Below are 23,493 nucleotides of genomic sequence, written 5' to 3'. Positions count from 1 at the left end.
TTTTTGCTTGTGTCATCTTTTCCTAAACAAATGTTTTGTTTTTTTTTTTAATTTTTTTTTTTTAACATTTATTTATTTTTGAGACAGAGAGAGACAGAGCATGAACGGGGGAGGGTCAGAGAGAGGGAGACACAGAATCCGAAATAGGCTCCAGGCTCTGAGCGGTCAGCACAGAGCCCAATGCAGGGCTTGAACTCACGGACCGGACCGTGAGATCATGACCTGAGCTGAAGTCGGACGCTCAACCGACTGAGCCACCCAGGCACCCCTAAACAAATGTTTTTAATATAAAAAATTTTGGTCTTTTTTAACATCATGGTTTTCAGTTTTGGTTTAAAAAAGTTTTCCTCACCCTTTGAATATATGTTATCCTAGAGTTTATTGGAGTATTTAGAAAAATATTTTTAAAAAGTGTTAAACACAAAAAATATTTAAAACGTGAGATATATTAAAAATAAAAACCTCTGAAAAAAAAAATAAAAAAAATAAAAAATAAAAAAATAAATAAATAAAAAATAAATAAAAACCTCTGACTTCACCACCACCCAGCTGAGAAAAATGTGCATGATCATGCCTTTCGTGCCAATCCCTTGGTCCCATTCTGTTCTTCTCTTTACACAGCCATTATCCTCAATTTTGCTTAATTCCTTGCATTTCTTCATAGTTTTTACCACATTTACATTATTAATCAAGAGATTATTTAGTTTTGCTTGTTAATAGATTTTATATTGGTTTTGAATTACACTGTATATGTTACCACTTTCTTTTTCTTAACCATATATTCCTGAGATTTGAATGTAGTGTTGCATGTAGCTCTCATTCATTCATCACTGATGTGTATTTATTCATTAAATACATTACAATTTATTTATTTTTAAAAATGGTAGTAAAAAGTATATAATGTAAAATTTACCACCTTAATTATTTTTAAGTGTATAATTCAGTATTTTAAGTACATTCACATTGTTGTGCAACAGATCTCTAGAACTTTTTATCTTGCAAAACAGAAATTTTTAATAGCTCATTCATTTATTAACGAATAAAAATTCTGTTTCCCCCTTAAGGTTTATCTGTGTTGTAACATGTCAGAATGTCATGTCAGAGTGTCCTTCCTTTTTAAGGCCGAATAATATTCCATTGTATGGGTAGACCATTTTGTTTATCTATTCTTGTGTTGATGCAGTGAGCATGAGTGTGTAAATATCTCTTCAAGATCTTGCTTTTGTTTTTCTTGGCTATATACCCAGAAATGGAGATCGCTGGTTTATATAATACTGTTTTCAAGTTTTTGAGGAACTGCCATGCTATTTTCAGTTGTGATTTGTACCATTTTAAATTTGCACCAGCAGTGAACAGGGTTACAATTTCTTTACATCTTTGCCAACACTGCTACTTTTCTGTGTTTTTGATAGTAGCCACCCTAGAGGTTGTGAGGTGATGATAACCTCATTGTAGTTTTGGTTTTCATTTCTCTAATGATTAGTGATGTTGAGCATCTTTTCATAGGCTTGTTGAAAGTCCTTTGCCTGTTTTTGACTTGGGTAATTTGATTCTTTTGTTCGTGTTGATTTCTGGTTCTTTATATATTCTGGATATTAACTCCTTATCGGATATATGATTTGCGAAAGTTTTTTTCCCATTCTGTACATTGCCTTTTCACTCTGTTGATGGTTCCTTTTGATGCACAGACGTTTTTCAAATTTGGTGGCCAATTTGTTTAGTTTTGCTTTTGTTGCATGTGCTTTTGGTGGTGTCATATCCGAGAAATGGTTGCCAGATTCAGTGACATGAAGCTGTGGTATATGCGTGTGTGTGTGTGTGTGTGTGTGTGTTCAGGAGTTTTTAGGTCTTCTGCTTAAAATATATCAGAACTTTAAAATCATTCTACTGTCTATATACTTCTCGTTGTTCCTCATTCTTCTGTTTTTTCTTTATGAACATTATTTTATATATTTCAGGATATATACAAGAAAGTGCCATGTATGGAATTCAATGTAAAATGTATTTATTATGGTGGGCCCCTGTCAAAAACTAGCTTATTATTTTTTTAAAAATGTTTATTCAGAGACAAAGCATAAGCAGGGGAGGGACAGAGAGATTAAGAGAGAGAATGAGTCCCAGCAGGCTCCACACTGTCAGTGCAGAGCCTGACATGGGGGCTTGATCCCATGAAATGTAAGATCATGCATGACCTGAGCAAACTCAAGAGTGGGACCTTTCACCGACTGAGCCACCCAGGTGCCCCTGTTAGAAACAAGTTTAAAATTTGTTTGTTTCTTTCTTTTTTTTTTAATATTTGTTTATTTTTTGGGAGAGCACAAGTCGGGGAGGGACTGAGAGAGGGGAACAGAGGATCTGAAGCAGGCTCTGCACTGACAGGTTGACAGCAATTAAGCCTGATGTGGGGGTTCAGCTTACAAACTATGAGATCGTAACCTGAGCTGAAGGTGGATGCTCAACCAAATGAGCCACCCAGGTGCCCCCAGAATCTATTTCTTTTTTTTTTTAAATTTTTTTTTTTCAACGGTTTTTATTTATTTTTGGGACAGAGAGAGACAGAGCATGAACGGGGGAGGGGCAGAGAGAGAGGGAGACACAGAATCGGAATCAGGCTCCAGGCTCTGAGCCATCAGCCCAGAGCCTGACGCGGGGCCCGAACCCACGGACCGCGAGATCGTGACCTGGCTGAAGTCGGACGCTTAACCGACTGCGCCACCCAGGCGCCCCCAGAATCTATTTCTTAAGTCAGGGATTGGCAAACGGTTTTCTCTGACAGGTCAGACAGAAAATATTTTAGGCTTTATAGGTCATGCTGTTTTTTGTTTTGTTTTGTTTTTCAAATTTATTTAAAGTCGGTATTTTTATTTTATTTTATTGTATTTTATTTTCTTTATTTTGAGAGAGTGTGAGTGGGGGAGGGGCAAAGAGAGAGGGAGACAGATAATCTCAAGCAGGCTCTGTGCTGTCAGCACAGAGCCCAATGTGGGGCTCGAACTCATGAACCATGAGATCATGACCTGAGCCAAAATCAAGAGTTGGATGCTTAACCAACTGAGCCACCTAGACGCCCCAATAAATTTTTATTAAAGGAATTTTACATATGATTCCTTCCCCTGCCAGTCATTGTAGTTCTCCAAAGTCAGAATCATAATCTTCAAAATAACCGGGTTGTTTTTTTTTTAAATGTTTATTTACTTTTGATAAAGAGCGCATCAGTAAGGGAGGGGACAGAGAGAGACAGGGACAGAGGATCCAAAGCGGGCTCCAGGCTGACAGCAATGAAACCAGTGCAGGTGCTCGAACTCAGTGAACCATGAGATCATGACCTGAGCCAAAGTTGGATGCTCAACCGACTGAGGCATCCATGTGCCCCTCAAAATAGCCCTTTTACAAGAACTTCTGTTGAGTCCACAATTGTCACTGTCAGTCCAGTTCTTTCAATTGGGCTTCTTTGATCTCCACTTGAATATGAACATACTTCAAAAATTCCATACCTGTAATTGTTGGGATCCAGTTTCTTTATTTTAGGGCCCTAGAAGTCAAATTGTAGAAAGTACATTGATTGTTATTTTGGAAAATGATCTAAAATTGTTATTCGTTAATTGTTTATAGTATTGAAAAGTCTGTTACTTCCACTTTACTCCACGAGCCTAGTAGAAAATGTTACAGGTCTCTTTGTTAACACTGCGATAAATTTGCTGTGATGAAAACATAACTTGTGTCTTAATGTAGTCACAGATCATACTGTTTAGTTGCAACAACTCAACTTTGCGTTTGTAGCATGAATGTAAAGGAATTAATGTGTTTGCAATAAAACCATGGACACTGAATTTTGAATTCAACATAATTTTCCATGTATAAAGAAATGCTTTTCTTTTGATGGCTTTTTCCTACAATTTAAAGATGTGGAAACTATTCTTAGCTCATGGGTTGTATAAGCCCTCCTCCCCAGTGCCCCCACAAAAAACAGGTGGCTTCTGCATTTGGCATGCAGGCATAGTTTACCTATTCTTGTAAGGTATATATGGGAAGGTTATTGCTCAGGCCTAGGCTATGTACATTCTCAACTTTATCAGAATTCCAAAACTTATTTTCCTAAGTTTTATCTATATACATTGACACATTGTAGTTAGAGTTTTGGTCACTATCTAGCGTCACCAACTAGAGTTTTGGCATCTGGCCAACACTTGACATTATCAGACTTTTAAATTTTGTCAGTTTGGTAGGTATAACATGGACTTAATATTTAATTTTTTTATTTCCTTCATTAATAATTTGAATATTTTTCATGTTTATTAGCTATTTCTGCTACCTCTGTGGCAAAATGCCTAATTAAATCTATTGCCCACTTGCTGTTGGGTTGTTGGTGTTTTCTTAACTGAAATGTTGGAGTTCTCTAAATATCCCGACGAATAAATTTGTCAGTTATAGCTATTGCAAATAACTTCTCCTAATTTATGACTTGTCTTTTTAAAGTTTTTGCATTAGCAGAATTTAATTTTTTTAAGTTTATTTATTTTGAGAGACGCAGAGACAGTCAGAACGGGGAGGAGGGGGGGACAGAGGGAGGGAGAGAGAGAGAGAGGGAGAATCCTAAGCAGGCTCTGCACTGATGTGGGGCTTGAACTCATGAAACTGTGAGATCATGACCTGTCTTTTTCTGTCTCTCAAAAATGAATTAACATAAAAACATTTTAAAGTAAAGCTTTTCTTTAAACTATCCTTCCATTAAATTTTACTTTGTATTCTTGTGGAAAGGTTTTTATTTCTCTTGTGTAAATACATAGGATTGAAATGGTTGGATCATGTACCAAGTTTATCTTTTTTTTTAAGTTTTTAATTTAATTCTAGTTAACATACAGCATTATATTAGTTTCAGGTGTACAGTATAGTAATCAGCACTTCCATATATCACCATGTGCTCATCACAGGTATACTCCTTAATCTTCACCTGTTTTACCCCTCCCTGCCCCTCCCCTCTGGTAACCATTAGTTTGTTGTCTATAATAAATTAGAGTGTGTTTCTTGCTTTGTCTCTCTCTTATTGTTTTTCCCTTGTTTTGTTTCTTAAATTCTGCATGTGATTGAAATCACGTGATATTTGTCTTTCTCTGACTTAATTATTTCACTTAGCATTATACTTTCTAGCTCCATCCATGTCATTGCTAATGGCTCTATTAAATTTTAATATGATTTTATTCAGTTTCCCAAATTTACTCTGTTGCAATTCTAATTAAAAATGCATGCATTTAAGGGGCACCTGGGTGGCTCAGTCGGTTAAGTGTCCGACTCTTGATTTTGACCCAGGTTATCATCCCAGGGTTGTGAGATTGAACCCTGCTGTGGGCCCTGTGCTGGGCATAGAGCCTCCTTGGGATTCTGTCTCTCCCTCTGCCCCTCCTTCCCATGTGTATGTGCACACACTTTCTTAAAGAAAATTACAAAAATGGGGCGCCTGGGTGGCTCAGTCGGTTAAGCGTGTGACTTCAGCTCAGGTCATGATCTCACAGTCCATGAGTTCGAGCCCTGCGTCATGCTCTGTGCTGACAGCTCACAGCCTGGAGCTTGCTTCAGATTCTGTGTCTCCCTCTCTCTCTGCCCCTCCCCTGCTCATGCTCTGTCTCTCTCTGTCTCAAAAATAAATAAAAACATTAAAAAAATTTTTTAAGAAAATTGTAAAAATCATGCATTTATTTATTACTTTTGGAAGAATCAATTTTTATTGTTATACAGATTTTGTTTTATGCTATTTACTTAAATTTTATGGTTGTCAAGTAGTATGTATTGTGTTTTTTTGTGTGTCATTTGTTAAGTATCTTATTTGTCACCTTTGCAAATGGAGTCTATTTTTCAGGGATGCCTGAGTGGTTCAGTTGGTCCAGCATTTGACTTCGGCTCATGTCATGATCTCATGGTCCATGAGTTCAAGCCCTGCATTGGGCTCTGTGCTGACAGCTAGAGTCTGGAGCCTGGTTCGAATTGTGTCTCCCTCTCTCTCTGCCTCTCCCCCAGTCGCTCTCTCTGTCTCAAAAATAAACATTTAAAAAAAAAAAGGAGTATTTTTTTTTTTATTTGTAGGTTCTTATTGCAAGAATAGCTTAGCTATGTTACTGAAATCCCTTATTAAATATAGTAGACTTTTAAAATTTGAGACTGTAGTTATCCAGACATGAAGCCATATCAACTGAAAACATTTTCTTTTTCACAGTGACTGCCCAAATTATGTAATTAATTTTTTTACTATAAATTGTGGGATTACAATAAACAATCGTGGTAGTTGTCACCTTTGACTAATCTCTAATTCTAGTTCATTAGTTGTCATATTTTGTTAATTTAGGGCCAATTGTTGTTAGTTTTTGTCACATAGGCTTAGTCTTTATTACATTTTTAAAAAAATATTCCTATCTTACCTTGTGGAATGGTTGAAGAATATTTGTGTTTATGTATTACTGGATTTAGTTTGTTAATATTTTGTTAAGGATTTTCCTGGTAAAGTTTGTTTACTATTGGAGTTGTATGTAGCTTTATTAAATGTTGTCTACAATTCACTAGTGAAACCATCTGGGCTTGGAGATTTCTTGGTGCGAGATTGTAAGTTATAAGTTAAAGTTTTCAAATAGGAATATAAGGTTTTTCATATTTTATGTCCCCCCCCTTTTTTTTAAGGTAGAGAGAGACAAACCAAGAAACAGTCTTAAAATAATTTTTTTTTAATGTTTGTTATTTTTTATGAGAGAGAAAGCACAAGCAGGGCAGGGGCAGAGAGAAGGGGACAGAGGATTGAAAGCAGGCTCTGCAGATCCAAAGTGGGCTCTGTGCTGACAGCAGAGAGCGCAATGTGGGGCTTGAACTCGCGAACTGCGAGATCGTGACCTGAGCGGAAGTCAGATGCTCAACCGACTGAGCCATGTAGGTGCCCCTTATGTTTCATCTTTTGTCAGTTCTGGTAAGTTGTCTTTTTCAAGGAAGTTGTCCATTTCATTTAAGTGGTCTCTTTGTCTTTTGAATTAGAGGTAATTTAGTGGGAAGGACAGTGGCATCTCATTGTTTTAATTTGCATTTCCCTATTAATGACGTGGAACATCTTTTTATTGTGTGTATTGGCCATTCTTAATGTTCTTTTGTGAAGTGTCTGTTCAAATTATTGCCCACTTTTCATTTTGGTTGTTTGTCTTTTTGTTATTAGGATAAAGGTTCTTTATATATTTTGGATACAAGTCTTCTGTCATGTAAATCAGTAGATTGAAATCAGTGGGGATATCCATCTCCATGTATCTGTGTCCATAAATCCCTTCATATCCATCCATCCATTTTGTGGCTTGCCTTTTTATGATCTCAGTGGTGTCCTTGAGTAGCACAAGTTTTTAATTTTGATGAAGTCTCATTTTATTATTATTGTTATTATTATTACTACTACTGTATTTGTGTGGTCTATTCTTTGTGTTCTAAGATACCAGTCCCAAGATCATGAATATTTACACTTGTTTTTTCCTAGAAACTTTGTATTTTTAGCCTTAGCTTTTACAATTAGGGTCCTCATCCATGTCATTTTAGTTTTTGTATATAGTGTAATGTAAAAGTCAACATGTATAATTTTTGTGTGTGGATATCTGTTGAGTCAGCAGCATTTATTGAAAAGATTATTCATTCTGATTGATATACCTTGGTACATTTGTTGAAAATTAGTTGATCTGTATATTGAGTCTATTTCCAGACTCATTGTAAGTTCCATGGATCTATATATATATATATATCTGTTCTGAGGCCAATATCACACTGTCTCGATTCCTTTAATTTTATATTAAATCAGATATTCTAAGTCATATTTTCCAGTGTTGTTTTACTGTACTAGCTCTTTTGCATTTTCATGCAATTTCTTAGAAGCAGCTTGTCAACTTCTATTAAAAAGCTTCCTGGGGTTTTTATTGTGATTCTGTTGGGTCTGTAGATCACTTTGGGGAGAATTGACATCTAATTAATAGTGTTTTCCAATTCATGAATATGATATGCCTGTCAGTTTATTTAGGTTTATTTATTTATTTATTTCATTTCTCTCAGCAATGATCTGTAGTTTTCAAAGTAGAGGTCTTGTACATATTTTGTTATTCCTATATATTTTAAATTTCTTATGCTATTGTAAGTGAAATGATTAAAAATTAAATTTGTTGAGGTATAATGTACAGATAGCAAAATTTACCATATTTGAAAAATTAGTTTAAATTTTTTTTTTTATGCTTATTTATTTTGAGAGAGAGTGTGTGAGTGAGGAAGTGTGAACAGGGGAGGGGCAGAGAGAGAGGAAGAAAGAATCCAAAGCAGGTTCTGTGCTAACAGCCCCTGACTTCCAGCTCGAGACAAAATCAAGATTTGGATGCTTAACTGACTGAGTCACCCAGGTGCTCCTAACTTTTCATTTTGAAATGATTATTGATTTACAAAGTGAGTTAGTACAAGTCGTCCAGCTCTGTTCCTAAGAATTGTTTTGTCTGTATAAGTCCTTTGCATTTACATATATATATTTTAGATTTACATGTAAATTTATACAAATAAGCTACTGGGACTTTGATTGGAATTGCATATTCTATAGATTAATTTGGGGGAGAATTGACATCTTAAATATATTGAATCATACCTACAAGCATGGTTTATTTCTTTTTATTTAGGTCTTCTTTAAATCTCTAATTTCTAAATTATTACTAAATTTCTAAATCTCTTGTAGTTCCTAGTTTATAGAGTTTGCGCATATTTTATAAAATTTAGCATACATATATATATATTTTTTTCTTTCCAATATTTTGTCTGGATTTTTTGTTCGTGGATAAATTGATGGACAGTTTCCCTCCATAGAAATAGCCAATTATTCCTTCCCAGGTCAGTGAATAATCATGCTTTCTTTACTTACTTGAAATGTAGTATCCCTTATTTCTATTTTTTATTACCTTATAATTAGAAAATTGTTTTTTTCAGTCTCCATATGTTCTTTACTATCTTTGTAGATATCTTCCCTCAGATTGAGGATTTTCTCTTGTTTGCTGAAAGATTTTTTTCATGCATGAATATTAAATTTTGTCAAATTATTTTTCTTCATTATTGAGATAGTCCTGTGTTTTCCTTTATTGTGTTATGTGGTAAATTCATTTTTGAATATTCAACCCATCTTATATTCATGGGATAAATCCTACTTTGTCATGACTTATTATTTGTTTTTTATATTTTTATTCAGTTTGCTAGTATTTTAAGTATGCTAATACTTTAAGCACCTATGTTTATGAAGGATATTGGTGTAAAGTTGTCTTTTGTTGTATCTTTCTCTGGTTCTGGTGGCAGAGTAATACTGGCCTCAGAAAATTGGTTAAGAAATATTCCTTTCTCCTATATTTGCTGAAAGAATACATGTAAGATGGGTGTTATTTCCTTAAATATTTTATTTAATTTACTAGCAAGTCATCTGGTCCTGGTGCGTTCAGATTTTCTTTTATCTTTTGTGTCTGGTTTGGTAATTTGCACCTTTCAAGGCATTTCCTTTAAGTCAGCACAGTTGAATAGAATTTTTGTGTGATGATGGAAATGTTTTGTATGTATACTATTAAAATATAGTAGCCACTAGGTAGCTACCCTTGGCAGTTGAGCACTTGAAATGTAACAAGTGCTGAACTGAAGTTTTCATTTTGATTAATTTAAATAGACATAGGTGGCTGGTGGCTTCCCATGTTGGACATTGAAGGTCTAAGCTGTCAAATTTATTTCTATAAACTTCTTAATAATTTTTAAGTGTACTGTCATAAAGTTGTTCATAACATTTTAAAATTTATTGTTAATGTTTATATTTTTTCACTTTGTATTTAATTTCTATGAAGTCTTTACTGCTATACCTTTCATTCCTGATATTATTAATTTTGTATTCTGTCTCTCAACTTCTTCATATAAATTTTTAAAAAAATACTTTAACTGAAATATACATAAACTTAAATTTACCATCTGAGCCATATTTAAGTGTACAATTCAGTAACATTAAGTAAGCTGGCATTGCTGTGCAACCAATCTCTGTAACACTTTCCGTCTTGCAAAACTGAAACTCTATACCTGTTAAATAATAATTCCCCATTCCTTCTCTCTCTAGCTGTGTCATCTACCCTTCTGCTTTCTGCCTCTATGAATTTGACTACTCTGGGTACCTCATATAAGTGGAATCATACTGGTTTTTTTTGTGACTAACTTATTTCACATAACATAATGTTGTAGCCTGTGCCAGAATTTGCTTTCTTTGCAAATAGTAGAATTGGTGTATCTTGTGTTTAATGATCTCATAAGAATAACAAGTGAAATTATTATAATTTTACTGATGCCATTGAGGGGAAAAAAGTGCAGCTTACTCTGTTTCTACAGTTTTATAGCCCTTAAAATGATTTCCTTTAGCATTGCAATTCTTTCTAGTTATAAGGGGTAGGATAAATTAGATTCAGGACTTGAACAGATCCTTGTTTATCTGAATAGAAAGGGATATCAGCTATATCTGGTGAGGCAAGATGGGAGAGAAGATGAAAATTAAAGGTTTCACTTTATAAATAATATAACCATGTTACAGAGATTTTAGAATTGGAAGGATAGAAGATTTGAAAGTGTAGATTGGGACAGATTTGGGACTGTTTCCTTATATCTCTGTGGCATTGTGCTTTGGAACTATTGGCATAAGTTACTTCCACTTTTATTATTTTGTTAAAATTTCATTTTATTTTGCTTATGAAAATAATATGCCCTGAAATATTGAAATATTATAAAAATACGTAAATGTTTTATTTCATTAAAGTGTATGATATTCTGTTATAGTGATATGTTTCAACTTTAATAGACCCTGGACAGTTTTTAGGTACATGCCAAATGTATCAGTTTATGGATTTTGCTGTTCTTCTTGATCATTACTTTTAGAGCAGTATAAATACCAGTGAACCTCCAAAAAAGTAAAGTCTGTTGTCTTTAGTTGTCCTCATAGTGAAGAACAAATGGTTGTTTTATAACAAACGGTTGTTATCTGTTCTTTAAAATCACATTTTTTTGTCTTAATAGTGTTCAAATGGACTATTGAAATTGTAACTTATTTCTATCAGAGGTATTTCAAGTGTCAACATTTGTTGGTCACCTTTTAGTAATAAAATCTATTAGTTATAAAATCAAATTGTTGTGAATATTCCACTGGTTTCAAGCTATTTTTTTTTCCTATGGGAACGAATAAAAGCAAAAATTAGTGAAAGTAAGTCCTGTGACTATCACCTATGAATCTCATCTCTCTTTATTGAATGTGTAGAGGTTACAGTGGCATACTTGAATAGTTCTACAATAACAACACATATTTGAATGAAAATAAGAGAGCTATAGTCTGTAGTCGTGACTTCCTGAGGAAGCTCATTCATCTTTGTTAGTACTTACCATGGATCCTTGATGATTGACCTGACTTAAGTAAATGGTTCATCTCTGGTATGGTAGGGCATTCAGTGGTTTGTCTTTGTTGGTAGAACGTTCAGGGGGATTTTGTGAAAGAAATTCAACCATCTGATAAGAAGTTAGACTTGATGAATCTGAAGATTGCTTTCAGCCTCTGGGTGTGGTGATTTATTTATGCCTGGTTCATAAAAAACTAGAACCTATTACTCAAGGTGTGGTCTGTGGATCAGCAATATTAGCATCACCTGGGAGTCTGTTAGGAATCAGATTCTAGCTGTCATCCTTTACCTGCAGAACCAGAATCTTTGGGGGTGGTGTGGAACTCAGGTATCTGTTTCCAACAAGCTCACCAAGAGATTCTGATGGCCGGTAATCATTGAGAAAGCATTGCTTTAGTTCAGTGATCCTCAAGAATTATTGTGTATCAGAAGCAAAATTATCTAGGGGTTTTTGTTTTTGTTTTAAAATTTTTAAAAGTGAGGTAAAATTGACATACAGCATTGCATAATTTTTTTAGATGTACAACATATGATTTGCTGTATGTATGTATTGCAAAATGATTACTACAATTAGTTTCGTTAATATCTATCACCACTTATTCACTGTAACTTTGAAACACTGATAGAAATATATTTTACATAGAGACCTATGTGTGTACAGACATTTTTTATAGCATTGCTTATTGTTACTCTGACTAATGCACTTTGCTTTCTAGTATAGTCTTTTTTTTTTTTTTTTTTTTTAAAGTAATCTCCACATCAAACACGGGGCTCAAACTCATGACCCTGGGATCAAGATTCGCATTCTCTACCGACTAAGCCAGCCAGGTGCCCCTTCTACTCTGTCTTATTAAAAAACAATTTCCTGGCCCTGGCTCACTAATGGGTGATACCTGCAGTTTGAAAGAACACTGGATTGTTGTATTCTAATTATTATCCCATTTCCATGAAAAGTTTCCTGTTGGTTACTGGCCTGTTAATAGCAAAGATTCCTTTTCATCTTAGGATCATAAATACAAATTATCATTCTTTCTATTACTGTAAGTGTGTCCTGATGAGAATCAGGGTCTGTCAATAAAGGCAGAAGCTAGAATGGCTGTTGAAAAGCATCTACTAGTTTAAGACAAAGCCACATAAGTTCAGCTGTTGATGAGTTGTATGTTTACCAAGAGTCCGTTGTTTCCAAACCTGTTTCTTTTAGTACTACTTGTCATTGTAATTGTATAATTTAAATTGTTTTTACACTAATGGAATTTACTCTGGAAAGTGAGTTGTTTCTTTCTTTTAAATTTTTAAAAATATTTATTTATTTATTTTGAGAGAGAGAGAGAGAGAGAGAACGCTGAGTGGGGTAGGGGCCGAGAGTGAGAGAGAATCCCAATCTCTGTGTCAGCTCAGAGCCTAACATGGGACTTAGTCTCACTAACCATGAGACCATGATGTGAGCCAAAATGAAGAGTTGGATGCTTAACTGACTGAGCCACCCATGCACTCCAAGTGACTTGTTTCTATGAATAATTTGAATGCTTTGGAAATACTTACTACATAAATCAGTAAAAACATGGAGGTGCAGGTGTCTGTATTTTGTCATTCCACTTTAAAGAAACGACAGTTGCAGTCATGGAGTTTACATTATGGGTGTAATTTGTTCAAGAAAGAACTCAAATTAGCATGCACATTCTGCAAGATTTGGTTGATCCTCAAATGGTTGGTCAGTGTGCTTTTATATATCCCAAATAAAAATAAATGTGTAAGACATGTATGTTTCATTTGTTAATGATTCCTGGTTTTATTGGAGTTTTAACTATTAAACTGTATTCCTAATCTTCTAGTTCGAAGAGGCTTTTATTATTCAGCAAATTGCATTTTATTGAATAACACTAAATCATCTTAGAAATATATCAGTGACAAAATTCTAATGTTGTAAGCTTTTATTTAAAATGAACCTCACTTAAAATGAACAAGATTACCTCATTAAAAAAAATTTTTTTAATGTTTTATTTATTTTTGAGAGAGAGAGAGAGAGAGAGAGAGAGAGAGAGTACGAGTGGGGGAGGGACAGAGAGAGAGGGAGACAGAATCCATGAAGCAGGCTCCAGGCTCTGAGCTGTCAGCACAGAGCCTCACGTGGGGCTCAAACCTGTGAACCACGAGATCATGACCTGAGCCAAAGTTGGACACGTAACCAATTGAGCCACCCAGGCACCCCATAGATTACCTCATTTTTATGCTTGTTGTTACTTGGTTTTGCATTCTTCAGAGTTTATGTTTTCTTTTCTTTTTTGATTATTTTATATAAGAGAGAAAAGCAACTTCAGAATTGTTTGAGAACTAAGATTTAACTAAGATTTAACTAAGAACTAAGATTTTAACTAAAGTTAAAATTATAACTGATATTATTTAATATCTGAAAATTATGCTTTGATTAAAAACAAAAAAGTATGGGAGGAATCAAGTAATGTATTGGCAATGAAAGTAGCTAACAGCCCTTTCACAGTGTTCATTTATGTGTTTATTGGACTTCTTAGTTGATGTTTGTGCCTTGAAATGATCCTTCGGTATAGTATAGAAACATCAGTCTGCCTCTTAAAACAAAGCCTAAGCAGGAAGACCTGGAGTAAAAGTTGACCTACCATGAAATTTACTTTCATTGTCGAATACAAATACTGTACTTAAAACTGCTTAAGATACCATTGATCTCCGTTCACAAAATCTTACAACTTACTTGCATTTAACACATGTACTCCTTTCATTCTTGTACTGAGGAAGTTTATTTATGTACTGACCACATCCACTGTTGCACATAGATTTTCCTTTTAAACTCCTTAGTTGTTCCCTCTTTGTTGGATCACTCTCATAAGCAGACTACAAGCTGCAATATTCTCCATCATAAAAAGCAAAAAACACCTCACCAAAAAGTAAAACAATGAGGAAAACAAAACAAAAATACCAGGTCGGAAAAAGACTTCACTGCAGATTTTAACCCTGTTTCTGCTCATTTTCTTTAATTTAGAGCAAAACTCTTACGGAGAGTTGTCTGTACTTAAGGTTCGTCAGTTCTGTCTTTTGGGATCACCCCACTCCAGCTTGTATACTCATTTGTTCACTGATAATACTCTTGTCAAGTTAGAAGATCATTTCAGCTTTGCAAATGTTACTGATCCTTCTCAGTCTTCATCTTCTGTGTCAGCTCAGCAGTGTTTGTTTTGGTTGGTCAGTCTATCCTTGCTGAAATTCTTCCTTTACATAGCTTGTTTGACATCAGTCACCTAGTTTTCCTCTTGCCTCATTGGCTGTTGTATCTTAGTCTCTTTTCCTTATTCCTTCCTTTCTATCAGATTTCCAAATGGTGCAGAGGACTCTTTAGCTCTCTTCCATCAATAGTAAATAAATTTGCTAGGTGATCTCATCTTGTCGCATTAATTTTAAGTGCCATCTCTTCATTGATTCCCCAATATGTATGTCATTGCTTGGCAAGAGTCTCCTTTTTAATTCCTCTTTATTAATATATCTAATTGCCATCTTATTATCTCCAGTTGAAGATTTAATAAAGTTCTCAAAATTAACAGGCCCAAAACCAAGTTACCTCTTTCCTGTCTGTTCCTCTCTTAGTGTTCCCATCTGAAGCAATGATACCCTGTTGTATTATCCTTTGCTTCTTTCATATCCAGCTTCTTATATATCAGGGAATGCCTCTAAACCCAAATCAGACTGTTTCTCCTTTACATCCACCATTACTATCCTGGCCTTTGCCACCAATGTTTCCTTGGATTATTGCAATAATCTCCTAATTGTTCTTCCCACTTCCATTCCATTCTTTATTCCCTTAACATTAAAAATTTTATGTTTTATTTTATGTTTGAGAGAGCGAGAAAATGGGGGAGGGGCAGAGAGAGATGGAGACAGAATCTGAAGCAGGCTCTATGCTCCAGGCTCCGAGCTGTCAGCACAGAGCCTGATGGAGAGCTCGAACTCAGGAGCAATGAGATCAAGAACTGAGCCAAAGTTTGACGCTTAACTGACTGAGCCACTTAGGCGTCACATTCCCTGTAACATTTAACAGTCTTAAAGGAGTCCTATAGAAGCTAGGGTGATCCTTGTAAAATATAAATCATGTTAACCTCATCAGGATCTTTTAATGACTTCCTTTCACACTTAAATATATTGCATTTTTCCCTATGGTCTGCAAATTTGTAATGGACCTGTTCTCTGGCTTTTTCTCTTTTCTCATTTTTTAGCACTCTTCCTCTCACTCATTCAGGTCCAGTCATTTGTCCTTCCTTTTTCTCACATATTTCCTCACATATGCCAATCCTGTTCACAGTGTCTAACAGCCAGGAGTTTTCCATGAGAAATTGGTACTTTCAAGGGTTTCACTAGCTACTGGGATCCCCGATAAATGCAGTGTCCTGCTTTGTTTTGTATATCTAGGCTTTGAGAAACAGGAGCTATTTCTTTTGTTTGATTAAATGGGCCTCAAGGATGAGGATTCTTGTCCAGTTGATTATTTATCTTTTAAAAAAATTGTTTTTAATGTTTATTATTTTTGAGAGAGAGAGAGCACAAGTAGGAGAGGGGCAGAGAGAGAGGGAGACACAGAATCTGAAGCAGGCTCCAGGCTCTGAGCTGTCAGCACAGAGCCCGACGTGGGGTCAAACTCATGGGCTGTGAGATCATGAGCTGAGCCAAAGTCGGAGGTTTAATCAACTGAGCCACCCAGGCACCCTGTTAATTATGTATCTTAATGTAACTAGCACTTACATTAAGATTTGTTCAGCCTGTATATTTCTTGTGGGATAACAAGCAAAATTTCATTTAAAAAATCTTTTAAGTTTATTTTTGAGAGAGAGCGAGTGAGGGAGGGGCAAAGAGAGAAAGGAGAGAAAGAGAATCCCAAGCAGACTCCACACTGACAGCATGGAGCCTGATGCAGGGCTAAAACTCATGAACTGCTGCATCATGACCTGAGCTGAAATCAAGAGTTGGACATTTACCCAGACGCTTGAGCAACTGAGCCACCTAAGCACCCCACTAGCAAAATTTCAAATTCAAATTGGATGCTTTGTTAGAAATTGCCATCTCTGAAAAAGCTTTAAATCTCAAGTGCATTTTCAAATAAGGATAAAAAATTTGTTTTCAATAAACAGTAGATACATGTGCTTCAAAACTCAAAATATATAAAAAGTATGCTTTGAAAAGTTGTGTTTCTGTCTTCTAGCTACCCAGTTATGATTTTCATAGAAGATCAATGGAAGATATTTTTTATACTCATAAATTTTAAAAAATACATTAGTGATAGCCTAATGTATTTATTCTTTGTCACTTAGGTATTTTTTACTTAATTAACCTTGGAAATTCATATAAAGCTACCTCATTCTTTTTTTATAACTGCATAATGCTCTGTTGTAGGTATGTACTATAATTAATTTAGCCTCACTGATGAATAGATAGGCTGTTTCCAGACTTTGCTGCTGTAACTGTTCTTTTTTCATAGTTCCCTTGCAAGATTTAGAACTAATAAAATGCTGTATATTAACTATGGTTGAATTAAAAAATAAAAAGAATTTATATCTCTAGAATAAAATCTTAGAAGTTGAAATGCTGGCTCAAGAGGTATGTGTATTTAAAGTATCATAAATATCACTGTCTATTCTTTATTAGAGTTGTACCAGTTTATATTCCTACCAGTAGTATTTGACTGTAGCAGTTGGCGAACTTTTCTTCTTTCAAGGGCTAGAGTAAATATTTTAGGCTTTGCAGCTCACGTATGGTCCATGTCACAAGTTCTTTTTTTTTTTTTTTTTGTATATATTTTTTGGCCTTGGGCCATAGTTCTGGCAGCTTTGGCCTGTAGCATGGCTGTCAGGCTGTTATCAAAACCTTTTGTCCTTACCAACCTGCTTGTGAACATGGTATCTCACTGCATTATTAATTTTCATTTCACTTATGAGCAAAGCTCATCCTTCATGTGTCCTTTCCTGGAATGTTTGTTCAAATCCTTTTCTTTTGTACATGTATTTGGTTGTTTGTATTTTTATTGAGGCATAAGAATCTTATCTGTATCCAAAATGACCCTTTGTGATATCAAATACAATAAAATCTTTTTAGCTGGTTAATCTCTAATCTCTGGTTTGGTTTGTGTCTTCTCTGTAGCAGTTTTTGGGTCACATTTGACCTGTTATTGTTTTACTCAATAAATTAGTCTTTTATTCTAGATTTTGTGTCATTTTTAGAAAGGCTTTTCCCCACTTTATTAAGACTTAAAAAGAATTTTTCCATATTTTTTATATTAGTGTTTTATTTTTTATGTTTAAACTTTGAAAACATCTGGAAATTATTTTGATAGGAGTTAAGGATCTACTTTTTCCAAGTGGCTAGCCTTTTCTCTCAATACCATATCCTGAATTTAAATGTAGAGGTTTTGAAAATTGCTTGCAATATTACTTTTTAGTGTTTACTTCTCATATACTGTAAAATTTAGATTAAGCTGCTGACCACATGAAAGGCGTATTCATTCATGAAACAGTTACTGATCATGTGCTGTATGGCCTGGTACTAAGGACGAAGTATTGTATAGAGAAGACTCTATCCCTGGCCTTTAGTTGCTTACAGTCTGGTAGATTTATCACACCATATGCATGTGTGTGTGCAACACCGTACACTTCTTTATTTATATTTTCTCCTTAACTTTCTATTACTGTAAGAATTTTCAAGTACATAGAACAATTGAAGGAATAGTATATTGAATACTATAATGTAGTGCATGCTCTCTGATTCCTCCCTGCTGCTCTCTCTGTGTTATATATATACTATGTGAATGTAAGCTGTAGACATTCCTAAGATTTTAGCATCTATTGTTTGATTATTATTTAATTAAGTAAATGATGATTTTCTTGTTTTATTATTCTGTTTGTCTTTCTAGTTCTTGAGGAGGGGGAACCATAGCTATCTTTTTAATCATTTTATCCCTTGAACTTATCACAATGCTTAACCACAGAGTGGTTTCCTAATAAATATATGCTGAATGAATGAGTACTTTAGGCAGTAGGAAGCTGTGGAAGGATTTCAAGGGATATAATATAGAATGATTTATGGTTTAGAAAGATAATCTAGTGTCTTTCTGGAGGGGGGCAACTGGAGGAATGCTTTTATTTAGACTTTGTATCAATTAGGATTTGATTATAAGTAATCCAACTCAAACAAACTTAAACAAAAAGAGGAATTTATCCTGGATCATGGAATCCAGGGAATGACTTGAAGAACCAACCAGTCTCACGAACGGTTGATCTGAGCTTCAGGAACAAATAAAAACAAGGCTGTTGGTACCACCAATATTTTTAGTCTTTGCTTCATTCTGTGTTTTTATTAGGTTCAGTTTGCCTGCTCATGGATCAGTTAAATGTGGTTTAGGGGTAGGGTTTGTAAGAATATGATTGCTTCCTAGATGTCCATGTAGATTTAATTAGTACAGTGTCCACAGTAAGAGATGTGGAGTGTTAGAGTGGTGCCTTGTGGAGGAGATGGATTCGAGAGATATTAAGTAGGACAGTTTACAGAATTTGTCCAGAGGGAAAGAGAATTGGACTGATTTCTCTTTTCATGAGCAAACTGCTGGCTTGCTGATGCTGTTAATCAGGTGACGGAAATACAAGAAGAGTATGCTTGGAATGGGAACATGATGAACTTGGTTTTAAAAGTACTAAGTTGGAGATCCCTAGGGACTTATAGGAGCTTGTTGAATATGGAGATCTGAATCTTGGAAGAAAGTGCTTAGGAAATTCACAGCAATGGTGAAAGCTATGGTGGTGAGTAAAATAGTCTGAGTGTATAAAATAAGAGAATTGGAATATTGAGAGCATAAACAGAGGAAGAGGAATATGAAATAAATTAATAGACTAATTAGAAAGGTAGGGAGAAGTATAGTGTCAAAGAAACCAAAGGCCTTTTATCCAGGACATATATGCCACATAGGGATTGAAAAAAATCATTTGGATTTGACCATTAGGAAATCCTTGATGATCTTAATGAGAGCAGTTCCAATGAGAAGTTGGGACCCAGGTTGCATTAAGTTTGGAGGATTAATAACTGGGAGATGAAGTAGAAATAAACCGATGTAGACTTTTTTTCTAGAGGTTTGACTGTGAAGGGAAGGTGAAATGAGAGCTGGGAGGTTTTTTAAATTTTATTTTGGAATGGAAGAGATGTGAGCATTATAGTTTCAAACGGTAAATAGTTTTTAAGTTTTTTCTGGCTTGGATACATTTTATTCTTTATGTTTAAATATTTAACATTGTAAACATTAACTGCTGTGTTTATTAGAGTTAGTACAGAGATAGTGAGACTTTAAGAGCAGAGACCTGTGTTCTAATCTCAGTTCCCCAGAATAATCACTGTAGTAATTAAAATGAAGTTTTATATTCTCTTCTGTGTGTTAGTCACTGTGTTAATAGGCCTTTTATACATACTATCATTAATCCTCACCACAAATTAATCTCTAAGGTGAGTATTACACTGTTTTACAAATAAAGAAACCTGAGAGTTTACCTTTCAGGATCACATAGATTTTTAGCGATCATACTATGATTCCAGTACAGATATGTCTGTTTCTGAAGTTGGTACTCTTTTTTTCTGCATCACATTGCCTCCTTTCTAACCTCAAATAGCTTCTCAAGTTGTAGATCCCTATTTCCTCATCTGTCACATTAGGATAGTCCTATCACACCTATATCAAATTGCTCATTGAATGCTGTGGTATTATTATCTATATTTTGTTTGAAAAGAGAAATTATATATTTGGTTAAATACCAGACAGACCTTATAAATGTGGTCATCTTTAGCACTATCGTTTGTCTAAACAGTATTTTACTTTTTAAGGTGGTGGTATCATGGATACAGAAATGTCTGAAGATATAGACCACAACTTAACTCCTACCCTTGACAGCATGTCTTATGGAATGCCGAATCAAACAGGATCTGAAAATTCATTGCTGGATGAAGATGATTATTTTTTGAACTCTGGGGATCTTGCAGGAATTCCAGTCGTTGGTAGTGACAATGAGGATGAACAGGATTTTAGTTCAAAGGACAATCTTGTTTCTTCAATTCATACTGATGATAGCTTGGAAGTAGAGAGAAGAGTCACACAGCATGAATCAGACAATGAAAATGAAATACAGATTCAAAATAAATTAAAAAAAGACTTTCCTAAACAGTTTGATCAGGTTTCTGTCTTTAAATCAATACGGAAAGATTTTAGTCTAGTAAGAGAAAACAGCAAAGAGACATTTTCTGGAAAGGAGAAAAATAGAGACCTAACTTATCATGAACGTGAAAAACGGTTGGATAAACCCCATAAAGAGTTGGATTCAAGGTTGAAAAGCAGTTTTTTTGATAAAGCAGGTAATAATTGTTGGAATAGAGCCACAAAACACAATAAATAACTACGTACTGATAATAATATAGCTTTTATTAGTTCTGATTCTAAGCAAAATATGAACAGTTAAATTCATTGTAAGCTTGTCATTTTTCTTTTATCCTTGTTCTTTGCAGAGTGACTGAATTTCTCCCAGTAACTTTTGGTAATGGTAAAAATGATTGAAAAATAGTTCTAAACCTCATTTCTCCCTCCCCTGGTTGCAATATTTTGATGAGAAGGCAAGATACTCAAGTCACCTGCTCATTTTCTTTGGTTGAACATTGGAACCTCAAGTTGGATTTAACTTCTTTGTGCTGTAAGCACTAATTCAAACTGCTGTCCCACCAATTAGTCCAAATTAGGGAGGGTTTTTCTATTTGATAACATTTCTCTTTTATGTTCTAGAGGTTTCTTGAGGCCCTTCTTGAGCCTCTTTGCCCAGAGTACCCTATACTTTAGCTTCAGTTCCATTCTTAAATATGTCACATATTTTCTTGTTTCTTTGCCTTCTTTTACCTCTGCTGTTCCGTTTGTCTGCATGTCCTTTTCTTTCTTTGTATATATGCCTATAAAGTACTTCTTATCCAACAATGCCTAACACATAAACCTCTTCTACTCTGTAGTCATCTCTAACCTCTCTACCTGAAGAATGAATTGTTTCCTTCTCTATATTTACATAACATTTTGTTCATACCTCATTATTTATAGTACTTATAATACTTATTATACTTCTATATTTGTTTTGTTGTACCTACCAGTGTAGTTTATTGAGGGCCAGATTGTATCGTATTCATCTTTGCATTCTTAGGGCCTAACTTGGTGCAGTGAAAATAGTAATATTTCAATAAATGCTCAATAGATGTGAAGGAAAGCAAGGTGCCATATATCAACCCTTACATTTCTTCTGTCAATGCTGGAAAAATATAGTAGAAAGACTAGGTCAGTATTAAAAAGAGCAATTAATTTACATATCCATTATGTACCAGGCTGAACAGGGTATACTATATTTTTAAATATATATTATTAAATTTATATTTTTGATATCTCTATGGGGGATAAATTATGAGGGCATTTATGCCCAAGGAGCATAATGTCTAATAGTAGAAGGGAAAAGTCAAGTAGTAGAAGTATCAATGACCGGTTAAATAGTGTAAGATTTAATTTATAATTAAATACAGTGGTAGAAGAATTTGTCATAGGCCATATAAGAAGATTTCTTTCAGGTAACTGAAACAGTGTATTTTAGGTATTATTAGAAAAGAGCTGCTTTTTAACTCAGTGGCCAGGGAAGGTTTATAGAGGAGAGGTGAATTTTGAACTGAGCAGAATCAGAAGTCTGTATAGAGATAGATAGATAGATAGATAGATAGATAGATAGATAGATAGATAGATAGAGGGATCTTGGAATGATATAAGCAGAAATGGGGAGGAACAAACACAAGTAATTTGCAGAGTATAGTGAATAAGGTAACCACATTATTTAGGTTTGAGCGAGGAAATGTGTAAGGTGAGGCTAAAAGGAAAGTGGGGCTAGACTTTTGTTTGAGTGAAACTATCTTTTGGGTATTTTTGGGGACCCATTTCACTCTAATAAGCATCTTTATTTGACAAGAGAGGTGATTATCGAATGATAGCTTTTTAGGTCACTCTTTATAAGATTTGTTATTCATATACATGTGTTTGTTTTGTTTTTTTTTTCTTTCAATAGCTAATCAAGTTGAAGAAACATTACATACCCATTTACCACAAACCCCAGAAACAAACTTTAGGGTAAGTTTTCAGTGTGTATGCAGACTGCTGTAACTGTGGCAAGTGTCAAAGTTTTCTCTGTGTCATTTTCTAAACTGTAACTATATGTGTTAGGTAGAGCACGGATTGTTTTTTTAATTTGCTTTATTATTTGGTAAGGACATCTTTGAAGATGTTCTGAGAAGCCTCAGCTCTTAGTTTCTTTATTTGTATTTGATATTTAGACATAGACCAATTTACTTTTAGGCATAGGGACTCTAATGCGTATCCATAGAGTTCTTCATTTCCAGTGAGCTTATCTTTGGGTGTTAACACCTGAAGAGGAGTAATCTTTAAATCTGAATATTTATTAATACTTTATATTGTGTTTTAGGATTCCAGCTATCCATTTGCCAATAAAGAATCCATTGGTTCGGAACTGGGGAATTCCTTTGCATCAAATATTAGAATTAAAGAAGAACCTTTGGATGATGAGTATGACAAAGCAATGGCACCACAGCAGGGACTACTAGACAAAATTAAAGATGAACCTGACAATGCTCAAGTAAACATTTCACCTTTACTTTCCCCCCCTTCTTTTCTGTTCCACACGTGAATTCTTCATTTGAGAGAGGAAATTCTTGATTAAGAAGTCAAGTAGTTTGTTGACAGTGTGAGAGGAGACTTCATGAAGGTTAAGGCAATTTGAATTATCTTCTGAGAGTAATGCTAAGGAATCAAGAGTTACATGAAACTTCTCCTGAGTAGTAATTTAGGCTTTTAATCCTCTTTGTTCCTTAATGTCACTGTTCTATGATTTTTACAATTTCAGTGCAGGATTAGGGAAGGGGAGTCTTCAAGGATTTGAGATTGATGCAGCAGACATGGCTGAAGGTTTATGGTTTTTATGAG

At 34.7% G+C, this 23,493-nt stretch overlaps 1 protein-coding gene across 8 annotated transcripts in view; it reads left to right on the top strand.

The window, feature by feature from the left end:
* The window catches only part of ZMYM4 (zinc finger MYM-type containing 4), a 146,560-nt gene that overhangs the window by 65,079 nt on the left and 57,988 nt on the right, over positions 1–23,493 (top strand). For 5 of the 8 annotated variants that reach the window (XM_060622155.3, XM_060622157.3, XM_060622159.3 and 2 more), the window contains 3 exons: positions 20,313–20,837; positions 22,562–22,623; positions 22,976–23,146. The exons of the other annotated variants lie outside the window; for them this stretch is intronic. In XM_060622155.3, coding sequence (XP_060478138.2) covers positions 20,313–20,837; positions 22,562–22,623; positions 22,976–23,146 — 758 coding nt within the window. The remainder of the gene's footprint in view (positions 1–20,312; positions 20,838–22,561; positions 22,624–22,975; positions 23,147–23,493) is intronic. 8 annotated transcript variants of the gene reach the window in all.

This window comes from Panthera onca, chromosome C1, assembly GCF_046562875.1.
Source record: "Panthera onca isolate mPanOnc1 chromosome C1, mPanOnc1 haplotype 2, whole genome shotgun sequence".
NCBI lineage: Eukaryota > Metazoa > Chordata > Mammalia > Carnivora > Felidae > Panthera > Panthera onca.
The sequence above is the reverse complement of the archived record's forward strand: the minus strand, read 5'-3'. Positions and strand labels throughout refer to the sequence as shown.